This window comes from Salvelinus fontinalis, chromosome 16, assembly GCF_029448725.1.
Source record: "Salvelinus fontinalis isolate EN_2023a chromosome 16, ASM2944872v1, whole genome shotgun sequence".
Lineage (NCBI taxonomy): Eukaryota > Metazoa > Chordata > Actinopteri > Salmoniformes > Salmonidae > Salvelinus > Salvelinus fontinalis.
This window is the reverse complement of record NC_074680.1, coordinates 10659251-10677373: the sequence shown is the minus strand read 5'-3', so window position 1 is coordinate 10677373 and position 18123 is coordinate 10659251. Positions and strand designations below refer to the sequence as shown.

General features: G+C 41.0%; 1 protein-coding gene across 1 annotated transcript in view; it reads right to left on the bottom strand.

Moving 5' to 3' along the window:
• Window positions 1-2809: 2809 nt before the first annotated feature.
• Window positions 2810-18123, bottom strand: part of LOC129812635 (5-hydroxytryptamine receptor 1D-like) — a 39109-nt gene continuing 23795 nt past the window's right edge. Inside the window, exon 2 of the mRNA XM_055864367.1 lies at window positions 2810-7328. Coding sequence (XP_055720342.1) covers window positions 5155-6333 — 1179 coding nt within the window. The 5' untranslated portion in view covers window positions 6334-7328 and the 3' untranslated portion in view covers window positions 2810-5154. The remainder of the gene's footprint in view (window positions 7329-18123) is intronic.

The window sequence follows — 18123 nt, the reverse complement described above, 5'->3', positions numbered from 1 at the left end:
TGCAGTGATTACAATATAGTGACTATATCCAGGAAAGCCAAAGTTCCAACAGCCGGGCCTAAAAGAGTATATTAGAGATCATACAAAAGATTTTGCTGTGACTCTTATGTGGATGATGTTAAAAATATTTGTTGGTCTGGTGTGATTAATGAGGAGCATCCAGACGCTGCACTTGATGAATTTATGAAATTGGTTCTTACAATTATTGATAAACATGCACCTGTTAAGAAACTGACTGTTAGAACTGTTCAGGCTCCATGGATTGATGAGGAATTGAAAAATTGTATGGTTGAAAGAGATGGGGCAAAAGGAGTGGCCAATAAGTCTGGCTGCACATCTGACTGTTTTACTTACTGCAAATTGAGAAATGATGTGACTAAACTCAACAAAAAGAAGAAGAAACTGTATTATGAAGCCAAGATCAATGATATAAAGAATGATGGAAAAAAACTTGTGAGAAATTTTAATTAAATTATGGGCAGAAAGACAAATTCAACTCCATCTTTCATCGAATCAGATGGCTTATTCATCACAAAACCATTTGATCTTGCCAATTATTTAAATTATTATTTAAATTGGCAAAGTGGGGAAACTTAAGCAGGAGATGCCCATGACAAACAGTGAGCAATTATATTCATGCATAAAAAAAAAAATTATAATGAAAGGAAAGCAGTGCAAGTGTGAATTTTGTAAAGTTAGTGTGGGAGAGGTGGGAAAATTGTTGTTAAAGATCAATAATGACAAACCTCCTGGCATTGACAACTTAGATGGAAAGCTACTGAGGATGGTAGCTGACTCTATAGCCACTCCTATCTGTCATATTTTTAATCTGAGCCTAGAGGAAAGTCTTTGTCCTCAGGCCTGGAGGGAAGCCAAAGTAATTCCGCTACCCAAGAGTGGTAAAGCGGCCTTTACTGGTTCTAACAGCAGACCTATAAGCTTGCTGCCAGCTCTTAGCAAACTGTAGGAATAAATTGTGTTTGACCAAATTAAATTTTATTTATCTGTAAACAAATTAACAACATACTTTCAGCATGCTTATAGAGAAGGGCACTCAACATGTACTGCACTGACACCAATGACTGATGATTGGTTGAAAGAAATTGATAATAAGAAGATGGTGGGAGCTGTACTGTTAGATTTCAGTGCAGCCTTTGATATTATTGACCATAACCTGTTGTTGAAAAACTTAAGTGCTATGGCTTTTCAACCTCTTCCATATCGTGGATTCGGAGCTATCTATGTAATAGAAGAAAGGGTTTTCTTTAATGGAAGTGTCTCTAATGTTAAACATGTAAAGTGTGGTGTACCGCAGGGCAGCTCTCTAGGCCCTCTACTCTTTTCTATTTTTACCAATGACCTGCCACTGGCATTAAACAAAGCATGTGTGTCCATGTATGCTGATGATTCAACCATATTTTCATAGTCCCCAAATCTAGAACAAATTCAAGAAAATGTACATGAACTTCCTTCCATCTCATATTGCTCAAATAAACAGCAAACCTGGTTTCAAAAAACAGATAAAGCAACACCTCGTGGCACAACACCTCTCCCCCATTTGACCTAGATAGTTTGTGTCTATGCATTGATATGTAGACTACGTGTGCCTTTAAAAAATGTTTTATGTAGTTCTGTACTTGAGCTGTTCTTGTCTAATGATGTTCTGTATTATGTCATTCTATATTATGTTTCATGTTTGGTGTGGACCTCAGGAAGAATAGCTGCTGCTTTTGCAACAGCTAATGGGGATCCTACCAAATACCAAAACTAATATTGAGTTGCATCCACTTTTGCCCTTTTGCCTCAATTCGTCAGGGCATGGACTCCACACGGTGTCGAAAGCGTTCCACAGCGATGCTGGCTTATTTTGACTCCAATGCTTCCCACAGTTGTGTCAAGTTTGCTGGATGTCCTTTGGGTGGTGGACCATTCTTGATACACACTGGAGTGTGAAAAATCCAGCAGCATTACAGTTCTTGACACACTCAAAGGCACTTAAATATTTTGTCTTTCCCATTCACCCTCTCAATGGCACATATACACAATCCATGTCTTAAGGCTTAAAAATCCTTATTTAACTTGTCTTCTCCCCTTCATCTACAATGACTTAAGTGACATCAATATGGGATCATAGCTTTTACCTGGTCAGTCTGTCTACACTCAGTGTAGAGGTAGGCATCTGGATGGTAGACTTGTTATCATCAAAGCTCATTACCCCTCATATACCAATAGGAGTCACAGGCAGGAACCATTGGACTGCGGATTCACATTTCATTTCAATATACTGTACATTCTCTATTTAGGTTCATGGCATTGAAACAATTTCACTGATTCAAACATATTATTTGAATATCAACATTGAAAGAAGGTCAAATAAAAGGTCAAATATAAATTTTGACATAATTTCAACCACCCAATAGATATTGACTATAGGATGAAAAATATTTTAAACATTTCTACGTTGGATTTTCAATGCAATTTCAACATATGCATAGTTCTGATGATTGTTGAAATTATTTTGATGTAACAACCTGTTACTTTAAGTTTTAACTTAATTTTAATGTTTACTACGCTGGTTAAAAATATGAAAACAGTAATGATTGACTTTTTCCCACATAGATTCCCCGTCACAAACGGCTGACAAATGACATTGAAACAACGTTGACTCAACCACTGTGTGCCCAGTGGGTTTACAGTAGCTTATGCAGATTCATTTGTTGCCAGGGAACAGGACATCACTCATTTTTAGGTTCAATCCAAAGGTAAATGCTGTCTCCTACATAGAGAAGTCAAGCTCCTCGAATGTGGGTAATGTTTAAAGTTTAATCAGTTGGATACAATAAGCTGATGCCACACTGGTGAAAAATATGTCCACATTTCATTCACTGTAACTCTCCCCTCCCCACACATCATTACACCTAGAGCAAGGTGACAACTCCTCCACACATAAACAAATGCAGCCACATAGAGAGACACAGTAAGACTGAATCTTTATATACGTATTTCTCTATTGTACTGTACAACAGACGTGTTAAGGAAGATCCGCCTCTGTATGTGACACTTCTGTAACAATTTACCATGTCTTTCCCAGTCCAATGGGGCTTTATAATCCACTGCTCAAAAATAATCCACGGATTAATTACCTTATGTCTTTCATCCAAAGAAGGACCAGTTCTTATACTTTAGAGACTCCTTCATTTGTCTCAAACATGTATGATAAGTCTATTCCTTTGGGGTCTGTAATATGCCAACCCAAACCCTCATTTATAATGAGTTTCATAGTGCTTGGAATATTTGATTCAATTTTTCTTATGCATGCATACATTTCTAGTAAGGAAATATCTGTAAGATGTATGGCACTTCATAAGCATGTCAATGAAGTTCCAATGTACAACAAATGTACAGAGACCAAACACAATGAGCATGTGTTTACAACATGAACAAATGCCACAGTACAGTGTTTATATGAATAGACCCTATATTCCCATACCGGTATTTACTAAGAATTGCGAGAGAATAGGTTATGACAGGAGTTCCCAATCTTTTTTTGCCCACGACCCATTTCGATATCCACATTTTTCCGCGACCCCATCCTGTAAAAAAAAAAAGGTGATGTAATCAACGGCCAATGTTTCATTTTTTAATCGGGTATATGACAGTCTATTACAAATCAGTCTGATAGTACTTTTGACAGTATTTCATGCTGAAGGAAGTATGGTTTGAAGTGACTGAAATGCATCAGAAAGGTATTGGGAAGTTCAGAAGATCATCAGACAACAGTTTTGTATGATCTTCTGTGTAGAAAAGAAGTTCAATAACCACGTTTTAATCCAACCATTTCATGCAGATTAATTAACTGATGCATGAAAAAAATCAAGATGGGCAGAAGGAAACATGAATTGCCTGTACAATTTTATAAATGCCGACAGACAATTTGTTCATGAGACATGATGAGATATTTTTGTGTCGGTAAAATTAATTATGAGAAAAAATGTTGTGGCTTTATGTGCAACTATTGATATACTGTAATAACCATCACCACTCTATGTTGTGTGGTCCTCCCACTATGACTCGGGAAATCATGCAGTTTATTAAACAAGATTAAATCAATTATGATGAACTTCACAGGGAGGTGAATGTGCAAGGTGATGAGTTTAATGCTCCTTTTCAATAAATATTGAAGGTCATATTCTGGTGACATGATGATCGATGTTTGGCTTCCGTTTGACAAATACAACCTTATTTAGGCTACTTATGTATTGATTTTTACCTTACTTTTTTTCACTCTGTACACGATGCGCAATGCAGAGAACACCAGAATAAGAATTCTCATTTAATTACCATAGTGAATTATTTTCATGTTTGTTTGTGTCAATTAATCCCGTAAAGGATGGGTTGCCAATTGGCAATTTCACATGAAAATAAAATGTCATTCATTCATACAAATAATCTCGCCCTTATCCATAATAATCTCAATGTAGGTAGCCTACCTGCACTGTATCTGCGAACTGTTGGCTACAGCGCATGTGCCAAGACCAGAGAGGGCACATTTGCAATATAACGCAAAACCATCAGTTGAGTTGAAAATGTGATGGAAACCCATTTAACTTGTATTTTTAATTCGGTACATGGGAATTGAACGGCAAAAGTTACTTTTATGTGCACTACGTCATCATGCACAGAATTTTATCCTCAATAATTCAGTTCAGTTGATGGCGCATATTGTTTTTGGCAGATTTGAGAATATTCGCATGAAAATCTGTTACAAATTGGATGGAAAATTAGCGAATGATGTTCTTTTCACCCCAGTCTTATTTAGTACCTGGTCTTGTCCACTCTGTTCTAATGAGGCTTGTGGGCACTGTAGAGGGAAACAGAAGACACATACATGTGCCTGAGTCTTATCTTTCAGTGATGGGATCATAATATTTTGTAGTTTATACCCCCCCGCAAAAAATAGAACCACATTTGTAATAAGAAAACAGAAACCGCTCTGTTTATTACAACTGACGTAACCCCGGTTTTATGAACCAAGCACAATTATTTTTGTTTCCTTCAGAGTTTCTCTCGCAACCCCATTTTCAAATCAGGAGACCCCACGTTTGGGAAACACTGGGTTATGATATATTTTGTATGTACAATACTCGCATTCCCTTAGTAGCATCTCTTGAACTTGATGAGTTTGTGGAAGGCCAGCTTGAACTCGTCATTGAAGGCAGTGTAGATAACGGGATTGATGAGCGAGTTTAGGTAGCCAAGCCAGGTGAACACGTCGAAGAGCACTGGGTGGAACCAGCATTCTTTGCAGATGGCCAGTACCAGGGTGACCACGAAAAAGGGTAGCCAGCACACGATGAAGGCTCCCAGGATGATGCCCAGCGTCTTGGTGGCCTTCTTCTCCCGGGCGGTGCACAGACGCTTCCTCTCCAGCACGCTGTCAGCCAGCTTCACCATCACGCAGTTATTGAAGAGAGGCGACCCACCACTGCTTCCTCCACCTCCGTTTACTGCCACTCCTCCCGTGTTGCCTCCCCCTCCGGGGTGCAGGTGGCCCTCTTGGTTGGAGGCAGAGTTGATGGAGCAAAGGGAGGAGCCGGCGGATGTCTGGATGAGCTGGGCCGTGGTGAAACGCTTGCCGCACGACACTGGTGTCTTAAAGATGCGTGAGCGGGCTGCCACGTAGATCCGGCCGTAGAGGATGATCAGCAACACAGTGGGAACATAGAACGCCCCGAAGGTGGAGTAGAGCGTGTAGGAGATCTGATCCGTGTTCACCATGCACTCCATCACCTCCTCGTTGGCCTTGGCCTGCCTCCAGAAGAGCGGCGGCATGGAGATGGAGATGGAGATCACCCATACCACTGTTATCATCAGGCCCGCTCGACGCATTGTCCGGCGCTTGGAGTACTCCAGGGCGTCAGTGATGGCCCAGTAGCGGTCCAGCGCGATGACGCACAGGTGCAGGATGGAGGCAGTGCAGAAGGTGATGTCCGATGACAGCCAGATGTCGCAGACAATCTGCCCCAGGGCCCACGTCTTACTCACTGTGTACAAGATGCTAATAGGCATGACCAGGATGGACACCAGCAGGTCTGTCACAGCCAGCGAGCAAATCAGAAAGTTGGCTGGCGTGTGTAGCTTCCGAGTCAGGAATATGGTGGCGATGACAAAGGCATTGGACAGCACGGTGGCCAGGGTGACGATTGCCAGGATGGCTGACAGGAAGATCTGGAGCCCCAGGAGCGTGGCTTTGTCCCATAGTGCCTTTGTGGGTTCAGAGCTCTCCGTGGCGTTGGTGAAGAACGGATCAACGGAGCTATTATCCTGATCCATCTTGCCTTTCCCCTTTAAACCTTTGTTCAAGGTCTAGATGAGCCACATCACCACAATCAAATCAGGGCCTCCTTTGTCTTCTCGGCATGGTGCGAGGGCTGCATTGATGGGTGTCACTGTTGGTTGTCACACGTATCCATGGGACCTGATGGATCCTTTATCCATAATTTCAGTCTTGGAGACACACTGGGTTCTGAGACAAAATCTCCAAAATTGAGATTTACAGAAAAGGTGATTGCTATTTAGTTTCATATTAGAGCTTTTGATTATGCTCGTACCATTTCAATGCACAACCAGTAAAGCTATTATAGTTGCTGAATCACTGTCCATTTCAGCAGACACACTAATATTGGTTTTATTCGGCAGTCTGGCTGAGGGACAGTAGACACTGATTTGTATTCTGCTCGTCTCATCAAACTCTGTTTTCTCTCTCGCCCAAGCTCTTATCTCCACTCCAGCCAGGCCGAGCACAACACCTCAGACTCTGACTTCCTATCAACTGCTGCTTTCATGGTCTCCTCCTGTTTCAATAACCCTCAGTGGGTAAAATCTACACTGAAAGATAATGGTGATACACAGGGTTGGCTCACTCTGTCTTCATTTTAAGCTGAACCAGGGTTAATTTAATTTGCGCTCAGCTCCAAAGCCTGGGCGGTCCAGTCTTGTTGATATTGAGGGTTAACTAGAATGTTAACATGATCTACATCAAGGGGGGAAAAGTCTGCTTCACTACTTCATTCCAAATGTTTTTGGCTTGGCCTTAGAAATTCACCACTCAATGCGATAAAGAACAAGGCATTTGCAGATTCCCAGTTGGATGAAGCACAGCATGTGCTAATATTGATTGTTGATGTGTGTTCACTGTTTTCCTGTCAAAGCTGTGTTGGTCAGTTAAGCATTCAGGTGTGATGTCCAGATGGGAAGTATTAGTACTGCACAGCTTTTGTTCTGGTTTTGCTTCCCGAAAGTCCAAGCTTCAATTGAAGCATGACAACCTTAGAATGGGAAAGATAGAGAAAGAAAGTGTGCATTAGAAGTACATACGAGTCACCATTTCAAACCGCCAACAATCCCACCCACATAAAATATCCTACATGCAGTGCATGCACATAAGAATGAACAATATGTGAGCTCGACCTCTGGCATCTCATGCTGAGGCATATTTCTACCTGAACCCTTATGTTCAGCCATTACATACATGCAAGATTGATAATACAATATTAAAGGGGAGTGGAAACAGTAGGCTTTAGAACACCAGCTAACTGTAACTGTAAATCACCATATTGGCATTGTTGTATAACCGGAAGGTAAGATTTGGAATTCCAGAATTTCCATGACCTCTACATGCATTAATGAGCAATATTTGCTGGTGTCAACCCATATCTGAAAACATGATACATATTTTGAAAGCTGAGAAACAGCCCTTTCAAATGATATAACATACAATAGCACGACATCAATCAAATGGTAATCAGTCAAGAAAAACACCCGTGAACTGTATCTTAAACAAATATCAGTTTTTTCCCCAAACTGCCTTTTACACAACTTCCTAATGAAGGTGTAGAAAAAACTTAGAGAATGTTGAATCTTCTTTATGTTGTAAGGCTTGATCATCTGAAATCAGACTAGTAATACCCTTTACAGTGAATGAGTTACAGCTGTTTTATTTTCTGGAATTCTATGGAATATTCTGTGATCAAAAATGTTATCATTTTGATAGTATATTAAACACATACAGTACCAGTCAAACAATTGGACACACCTATTCATTCAAGTGTTTTTATTTTATTTTTTACTATTTTCTACATTGTAGAATAATAGTGAAGACATCAAAACTATGAAATAACACATGGAATCCTGTAGTAACCAAAAAAGTGTTAAACAAATCAAAATATATTTAAAATGTGAGATTCTTCAAAGTAGACACCCTTTTTTGATGATAGCTTTGCACACGCGTGGCATTCTCTCAACCAGTTTCATGAGTAATGCTTTTCCACCAGTCTTGAAGGAGTTCCCCCATATGCTGAGCACTTATTGGCTGCTTTTCCTTCACTCTGCGGTCAAACTCATCCCAAACCATCTCAATTGAGTTGAGGTCAGGTGATTGTGGAGGCCAGGTCATCTGATACAGCACTCCATCACTCTCCTTGGTCAAATAGCCCTTACACAGCCTGAAGGTGTGTTTTGGGTCATTGGCCTGTTGAAAAAGAAATGACAGTCCCACTAAGTGCAAACCAGTTAAGTGTGCCTTGAATTCTAAATAAATCATACAGTGTCACCAGAAAAGCACCCCCATACCATCACACCTCCTTCTGCATGCTTCACGGTAGGAACTATACATGCGGAGATCATCCATTCACCTACTCTGCGTCTCACAAACACACGGCGGTTGGAACCAAAACTCTCATTTGGACTCATCAGACCAAAGGACAGATATCCACCAGTCTAATATCCACTGCTTGTGTTTCTTGGCTAAAGCTAGTCTCTTCTTATTATTGGTGTCCTTTAGTAGTGGTTTCTTTACAGCAATTCAACCATGAAGACCTGATTCACACAGTCTCCTCTAAACAGTTGATGTTGAGATGTGTCTGTTACATGAACTCTCAGGAGCATTTATTTGGGCTGCTGTCTGAGGTGCAGTAAACTCTAATGAACTTATCCTCTGCAGCAGAGGTAACTTTAGGTCTTGACATGTTCCAGATGAACTGACCTCCATGTCTTAAAGTAATGATGGACTGTCATTTCTCTTTGCTTATTTGAGCTGTTCTTGCCATAATATGGACTTGGTCTTTTATCGAATAGGGCTATCTTCTGTATACCACCCCTACCTTGTCACAACACAACTGATTGGCTCAAACACATTAAGAAGGAAAGAAATTCCACAAATTAACTTTTAATAAGGCATACACGTGCCAAGAGTGTGCAAAACTGTCATCAAGGCAAAGGGTGGCTACCTTGAGGAATCTCAAAAATAAAATGTATTTTGATTTGTTTAACACTTTTTTGGTTACTACATGATTCTATGTTTTATTTTATAGTTTGTAGTTTGATGTCTTCACTATTATTCTACAATGTAGAAAATAGTAAAAAAAAAAGAAGAAAAACCTTTGAATGAGTAGGTGTGTCCAAACTTTTGACTGCTACTGTATGTATATGCACCAAAACATATTACCAAAATATATTACATACAACCTAAAACAACGTTTATCCCTTACAATGCATAACTGCTTGCCCTTGCATTCAGGTGCTACACAAATCACATATTCTTCTTCCTATCTTTCCTGTAAAGACAACAATTTCTACAGTAGTCCTCCAGTACGTTGAAGTTCACCTAGGTTCATCTAGGCTGTGAGAGTGTGTGATTGTCTGCAGCCTCAGCAGCATGTTGTCCAGTCTCTCCAGCCCCTGCCTGTCCTTGTCTCTGTGGGGACAGCTTCTATTGACTGCCTGGTCTCTGTCTATTGATTGCCTCCTCACGAAGGTCTGAGTGATGACAGTCCACCACTGTCCTATAAAAACTATAGACCTAATTTACATACTGTATAGGCCTAATAGTACACTGAACAAAAATGTAAAGTGTAAAGTTTTGGTCCCATGTTTCATGATCTGAAATTAAAAATCCCACAAATGTTCCATACATTTATCTCAAATGCTGTGCACAAATGTGTTAATATCCCTGTTCGTGAGCATTTCTCCTTTGCCAAGATAATCCTTCCACCTGACAGATGTGGATATCAAGAAACTTCTCAGGGATAGGGGGCAGTATTTGGAAGTTCGGATGACTGAGGTGCCCAAAGTAAACTGCCTGTTACTCAGGCCCAGAAGCTAGGATATGCATATATATAGAGAACACTCTGAAGTTTCTAGAACTGTTAAAATCATGTCTGTGAGTATAACATAACTGATATGGCAGGCAAAAACCCGAGGAGAATCAATTCATTTTCTTTTTTTTGAGGTCACCACCCATTGAAATGGCTGTCTATGGGAAATTCAAAGGAAATCCTCCCAGATTTCAGTTCCTATGGCTTCCACAAGATGTCAACAGTCTTTAGAAAGGGTTTCAGGCTTGTTTTTTTTTTTTTTAATTAAATTTGCTAGAATTTGTAGTTTTTCCAGGTGGCTCTCATTTTGACTGTAGTCTTGTGGCACGCGTGGATGAGGGCGCACACTTCGTTATTTATCTCCGGCAATGGACATACAGTCCACCACTGTCCTATAAAAACTATAGACCTAATTTACATACTGTATAGGCCTAATAGTTTATCTCCGGCAATGAACATACAGTAACAAGAAGTCCGTCTTAAATTGTGTCGTTTATTTACATATTGGGGTACCTGAGGATTGATTAGAAACGTTGTTTGACTTGTTTGGACGAAGTTTACCGGTAACTTTTTGGGATTCCTTTGTATGCATTTTGAACGAGGGGAACAGGTGGATTACTGAATCAAGCGCACCAACTAAACTGACTTTTTGGGGATCTAAAAAAGGACTTTATCGAACAAAACAACCATTTGTTATGTAGCTGGGACCCTTGGGATTGCAAACAGAGAAAGATCTTCTAAGGAAATGGATTTATTTTAACTCTATTTCTGACGTTCGTGACGCCTCTGCTGGTTTGGAAAATGTTTTTAATGCTTTTGTATGCTGTCCTCAGATAGTCGCATGATATGCTTTCGCCGTAAAGCCTTTTTGAAATCTGAAAAAGCGGCTGGATTAACAAGAAGTTAAGCTTTTAAACGATGTAAGACACTTGTATTTTCATGAATGTTTAATATTACGATTTTTGTATTTTGAATTTCGCTCTGCAATTTCACAGGATGTTGTCGAGGTGTGCCGCTAACGGCACGTCTAGCCCAAAGAGGTTTTAAACAGCATGATAATTACACAGGTGCACCTTGTTCTGGGGACAATAAAAGGCTGAGGGGTATTTATGTCTGTAATAAAGCCCTTTTGTGGGGAAAAAAATAATTGTTATTGGCTGGGCCTGTGTGGGCCTGGCTGCCAAGTAGGTGGGCCATTGTCATGTGAAATCCATCGATTAGGTTGCTAAGGGGTATTTATGTCGGTAACAAAGCCCTTTTGTGGGGGGAAAAATTATAATAATTGGCTGAGCCTGGCTCCCCAGTGGGTGGGCCTATGTCATGTGAAACCCATATATTAGGGCCTAATGAATTTATTTCCATTGACTGATTTCCTTATATGCACTGTACTTCAGTAATATCTTTGAAAATGTTGCATGTTGTGTTTATAAAATGCATCCTTGACAGGTACCTTCTGAGCCTGAGCTTTCAAAAGCCATAATCTAGCTGGTTTAGTTATCTATCATCATGAGGGTTAGGCTTTTAATTCTTGCAATCAACAGCCAGCAGACTTAACTACTATTTTTTTGGAATCATATCCCAGATAGACTCACACCTCATGAGATATATATATATCTAGCTAGCTAGCTAATAAATCTAGCTATGGGGATTAGAGTTAGATTAGCTTAATTTTACTGGTAAAATAGCAATCCTGCAACAGGCCTCTCTGTCTGGCTAGCTAGCTACATGTTGAATCACTAGCCAGTCGTTTTTGCTCCAAATTACAGCTGGCTTACTATTTTTAGGAATCATATCACAGATATAACCGATAGATACCAAATTAGATATCTAGCTATGTAGTAATCTAGCTAGCTAATAATTATATGGGTACCATGCCTTTTAATGGTAAAATAGCAATTCTGCAGCAGCCCTCTCTGAAACTTTTTTCCCAAAAATATGCAGTAAAGCTAATCCATGCTTTTGTCACTTCAAGATTAGACTACTGCAATGCTTTACTTTCCAGCTACACGGATAAGCCACTAAATAAACTTCAGCTAGTGCTAAATACGGCTGCTAGAATCTTGACTAGAACCCCAAAATGTGATCATATTACTCCAGTGCTAGCCTCTCAACACTGTCAAGGCTAGGGCTGAGTTCAAGGTTTTACTGCTAACCTACAAAGCATTACATGGACTTGCTCCTACCTACCTGCTCCTACCTATCCCTCTGATTTGGTCCTGCTGTACATACCTACACGTATGCTACAGTCACAAGACACAGGTCTGCTTATTGTTCCTAGAATTCCTAAGCCAACAGGTGGAATACCTAGGATAGGATAAAGTAATCCTTAGATGCACTATTGTAAAGTGGTTGTCCCACTGGATATCATAAGGTAAATGCACCAATTTGTAAGTCGCTCTGGATAAGAGCGTCTGCTAAATGACTTAAATGTAAATGTAATGTAAATGGAGGCAGGGCTTTCTCCTATAGAGCTACATTTTTATGGAATGGTCTGCCGATCCATGTGAGAGAGGCAGACTCGGTCTCAACTTTTGTCTTTACTGAAGACTCATCTCTTCAGTAGGTCCTACTATAGAGTGTAGTCTGGCCCAGGGGTGCAAAGGTGAACAACAAGGCACTGGAGTGACGTAGCACCCTTGCTGTCTTGCCTGGCCGGCTCCCCTCGCTCCACTGGGATTCTATGCCCCTGACCCTATTACGGGGGCTGAATCACTGGCTTGGTAATGCTCTCCCATGCCATCCCTAAGAGGGGTGCATCACGTCTTGCCAGGCTTTTGTCGCTATACTCAACATGAGTGGGTTGAGTCACTGATGTCATCTTCCTGTCCGGTCTTGCGTCCCCTTGGGCTTGTGTGGTGGGGGAGATCTTCGTGGGCTATACTCTGCCTTGTCTCAGGGTAGTAAGTTGGTGGTCTGTTGATATCCCTCTGGTGTGGGGGCTGTGCTTCGGCAAAGTGGGTGGGGCTATAGCCCGCCTGGTTGATCCTGTCTCAAACCCCCCCCGTCTCAGTCCCCAGTAGCTTTGCTGCAATAGTCTGTGCCAGGTGGCTAGGGTCAGTCTGTCCTATCTGGTGTACTTATCCTGTCTTATCTGATGTTCTGTGTGATCTCTCCCCTCTCGGAGGACCTGAGGCTTAGGACCATGCCTCAGGACTACTTGGCCTGACGACAGCCCAGGGAGATTGTACTGTGCATGTTTCGTCCTGATATGACACTGCAAATCACCTCCATTAGAACAATAGTGGTGATTGACAAGTAGCCACTCGAGGGGATTATGCTCTCATAAGCAATGTTCCCTCTAAACTGCGTGCAGTAGCCCAGAGACTGTCAGAGTGCAGAAGAAATATCAGCCCATGGAGAGAAGCATGAGATTGGACTTCAAATCAACTTTTTTGAGTTTTCCATGTTAGTCAACACAATCAAAGTTTCGCTTTACTGTGGCAATTGTTATCGATTCAACGTAATATTAGCCACTTTCAATGCAACATACCGAAACAAAACAAACTATGCAAGAGATATTGTTATAGGCAGAACGCATCGGAGTAGGATTCTATTACACACGACTCAGCCTGTATTATACACACACCGGTGTGGCATAACCAATCAGAGCTGCAGTAAGCCTATATGCAAATCGACCATTGCCATATATGGATCTGTGCCATTTAATTTGAACTGGACTGTGTTTACAGCTGTGGTCATGAGTAGGTGCGCTTGTTTTGAGATGACCTTGTTTTAAGATCAAAACAAGAGCTGCATGTAGCCACGTGTGTACATTTTATTCATATTCTTTGCTAGTTAGCGAGTTATTAGCCCAGTTATAGATCATTTGTAGTCAGAAATAGGGGAGTGATTGCTTCCCACAAGAGAACAAAAAGTGTACATTTCTAGATCATTGAAAAGCCAGTCAGGTAAAGAGCTTTTTTTTTGTCTTAGAGGCAGTGTTGTATTCTGAGATAGGCTTGAATAAGCTAAGTATCCAATATGCAGAGGGTAGCATAATTTGCCTGATTCTCTTTTTAGTTTGCCTCTCACTGTTTGCCAGAAGCGCAGGTGTGTGGGAATAGTCTTAGCATAAACTTCAAGCAAATCAGAGGATTATTCATAATTTATGCCTGTCTCTAGCTAATCTTCATGGAGATGCCAATGAGTCTGAAAAATAACGTGACTACCATACTTCAGAGAGGATGTGTCGATGGAGATCAGATTTAAATCAGTAGACACCCCTAAAAACGCTATGCTAGACTTTGACCTATGACTTTGACCTTTTACCATAAGGAATGTGATGTGAAGGGGAAAAAAAATCACGATATTATTAAGCGTCATGATGAATCGCTTAAGCCTTCCCTGGGATTCAAGCCTGTCACCTATAAGAACGCGGACTTCTGAGCTACGACTGGTTACACCTAAAGATGGCAGCTCTACCCTTTAGTCTTGTCAGATCTAGTTACATTATGGCGTTCTAAAGTATGTGACCCATTGGAGATGGGCTTCATCTGAGATGTAGGAAATGAGGACAAACCAGGAATAGGAACTCCTAAGAGCAATAAATGCCCTTTAAGTTAAAAATAGAATCCTCAGTTACTACAAATAAATGAATGATATATGCCTATTGATTATGGAAGAATCTATAAATGCCTCATGAGCTTAGTTCAACTGTCGTAAAAATATAAATATAAGCTTCTTTTACTATAGCCTCAAAACATTCTATCAGAGTCGGTTTATCTGACCTGTGACCAACAATTTGTGCGATGTAAACATAAATAAAGATCTTGTCTCTTTACCTAGGAGCCTTCCCTGCGGATACAGCAACGCAGTCAAGCTATAATTGCGTAGAAAATACAGTATTCCTACGTAAGAGAGAAAGATCCCCCTGGGAACAGACGTTGGCTCAATGTAATTTAGTTTCAATTATGTGGAAACAAAGTTGATTCAACCAGTGTGCGCCCAGTGGGAGTTTTTAAAAAATCTGTGTGTATAATAAGAAGATAACAGACCAAATGAGAAAGAGAGAGATACATGAGTAATTGTGCGTATCGCATCCTCTAAACGGAAACCTTCACCAATCTAACTCAACAATACCATATGTATAAGAGACTGAGACTAAATAAGAGCGTATCACCAAAACAGCATGACACATACAGTAGCAATGCAGTATTCTGGCTTGGCTTGTTTCCAACTACTGAGCTAACGATTGAGTGGAAAAAGCCAGACCACAGCAGAACCCTGGTCCTCTCTGGAGAGACTGCTGGTCAGCTGCTAATCCTTCTGAACACAGCCCTGTGAGCTCCGCATGGCAGAGGTGGAGACAGGCTAATTGATTTAGCTTGGGAGAGCTGATGCCTCACTGTGGACTAATGTTCAGCCAAGCGAATTGTAAGCGGCAGGTGGAGAGGCGTAAACTGGTGGGAATACGGTTAGTCGAGTGGCAATGGAGGATGGAGACAAAGCTGGACATCTACTCCAGGTGGTGTCTGAGGAAGGCCCGCAAGATAATCAAGGACTCCAGTCACCCGAGCCATGGACTGTTCACTCTGTTACCATCTGGCAAGCGGTAACGAAGCATTGGGTATAGGACCAACAGGCTCCGAGACAGCTACTACCACCAGGCCATCAGACTGCTGAACAGCTAACCCTAGCTGTCTCCCTGCACCTTAAAAATTATTTGCATCTCAGAGACTATCTACACCTTAGAGATTATTTGTACTGACTACCCACATATCCAACCCTTACACACACACACACACACACACACACACACACACACACACACACACACACACACACACACGTATAAATCAAATCAAATTGTATTTGTCACATGCGCCGAATACAACAGGTGTAGGTAGACCTTACAGTGAAACGCTTACTTACAAGCCCTTGTTTTGCAGTTTTAAGAAAATACCTAAAAACAAGAAGCTAAGAATAACAAATAATTATAGAGTATACACAGTCCACACTGCTGTTCTATTATATACTATTGATTTTACTGCCTGACCAGGTCACTACCCACTTTATATTTGTAAATCATGTGTAACACAGTCCATTATTACTATAAATACTACCTCTTATTACTTTTATTAGTTGTTATTCTTGACTTGAGAAGGATGTTTAAGTAGCATTAAATAGTAAAGACCAAGACATTGTGTTTAACGTGGCAGTGGAGATATTGATACAACGCACTTTGGTGGGTAATACATATCTCATACACTAGAGGCCTGTAGATATGAATTATAGATCTGGTAGCTGTGTGTGTATGGTATAGGCTATTGAAAGTGTAAAACATTTATTAGATAAGAATATCAACGGCAAAGATTGACTACGTATCTTTACGTTTCCAATCATGGATCAATGGTCTATAATGGGGAGGGCTGCAAGAATACAGAGTTTTTGAATTGAAACAACTTTACTTAGTAAATTAGAACAAATACAGATTTACTGAAATGGCTTTGAAGGTAGACAATATGACCTGAAAATGGACCATAAACCAAGTCATGAAATGTTGAGAGAGCTAAACTGTGGGGAAGAGAACTTGAGAAAAGACACTTGGTGGAATCGGCCCTACATAGGATTCTAATCTCTTAACATCCGTGGGCGAGCTACTCAGTCAACAGAAGGGCTGCAGCAATTGAGCCATCAGAGAAAGTCTGCCAGAGAGTGCTGCTGGAAGACTTGGAGGGCTTTGAACAATTCCTGTGCTGATTTTGACTGTGGTTGTGGGAGATGCAGATGGTACAGTGACAATGGTGTAATCCTAACCTCTGGGCACGAACCTCTGGACAGATAGGAGAGTTTGGGGGAAATTATCTCTGGCTTTCTGTCTGTAAGCAGATATGGGAGAGACGGAACACAAGAGATGAGAGGACTGTCTGTCTGGAAAACTGTTTTATGCTCAATCTGTCTATCTCTCTCTGTCTATAGTTATCCATCTGTCTTTATCTAGTATACACTGAGTATACCAAATAATTTAGGGTGGTGCCCATATTGACTCTAATGATTCCCACAGTTGTGTCAAGTTGGCTGGATGTCCTTTGGGTGGTGGACCATTCTTGAAACACACGGGAAACTGTTGAGCGTGAAAATAAGCGTAATAAAATTGTTATTTTGATTGAACATTAAAACATACATTCTACCTGCAGTTGAGCCGATCAACATTTACATTACATTGTCATCTAACCATCTCTCGTCCAGAGCGACCCACAAGAGCAGCCAAGGTCAAGCGCCGTGCCAAAGGGCACGTCGACAGATCTCCCACCAAGTCAAAACGGGAACCCGAACCAGCGACCTAAGCTCCCAACCGCCAGTCCACCAGCCACGCAAGATCCCCTGACAGCTGCCCCTCAACCAAAAATGAAATGCAATTAAAAAAGAATCTCTCCCTCACCTGGTCAGTCCATGTCATGGTCTTAATGTTTCGTATACTCAGTGTTTGTCTGCCTTTATTCGCCTTTTATTCTACCTTTATTCGTAGTGTCAACATTCTATATTTAAGCAGTAAGGGGGTGTGGTATATGGCCAATATACTACGGCTAAGAGATGTTCTTAAGCACGACGCAACGCGGAGTGCCTGGATACAGCCTTTAGCCGTGGTATATTGGCAATATACCACAAACCCCCAAGGTGCCTTATTGCTATTATAAACTGGTTACCAACATAATTAGAGCAGTAAAAATACATGTTTTGTCATACCCGTGATATGCCACGGCTGTCAGCCAATCAGCATTCAGGGCTCGAACCACCCAGTTTATAATTCTATTTTCATCCCTCTGACAACTATCCTCTGTGACACCTTCGGAAGCTTAGTCTGAACTTCTGATCATCAAGCTTCAATGCACTCACATAGAATCAGTCCACTATTGTTCTGTACCTGACACTCGGCCATTCAAAACAAATTATTTCCCTGCTATTGTACACTATGCTGCTCACAGCCTAGAGAAATTGGGATGAGTCCAGAGAAATCTAGGCCACCTGA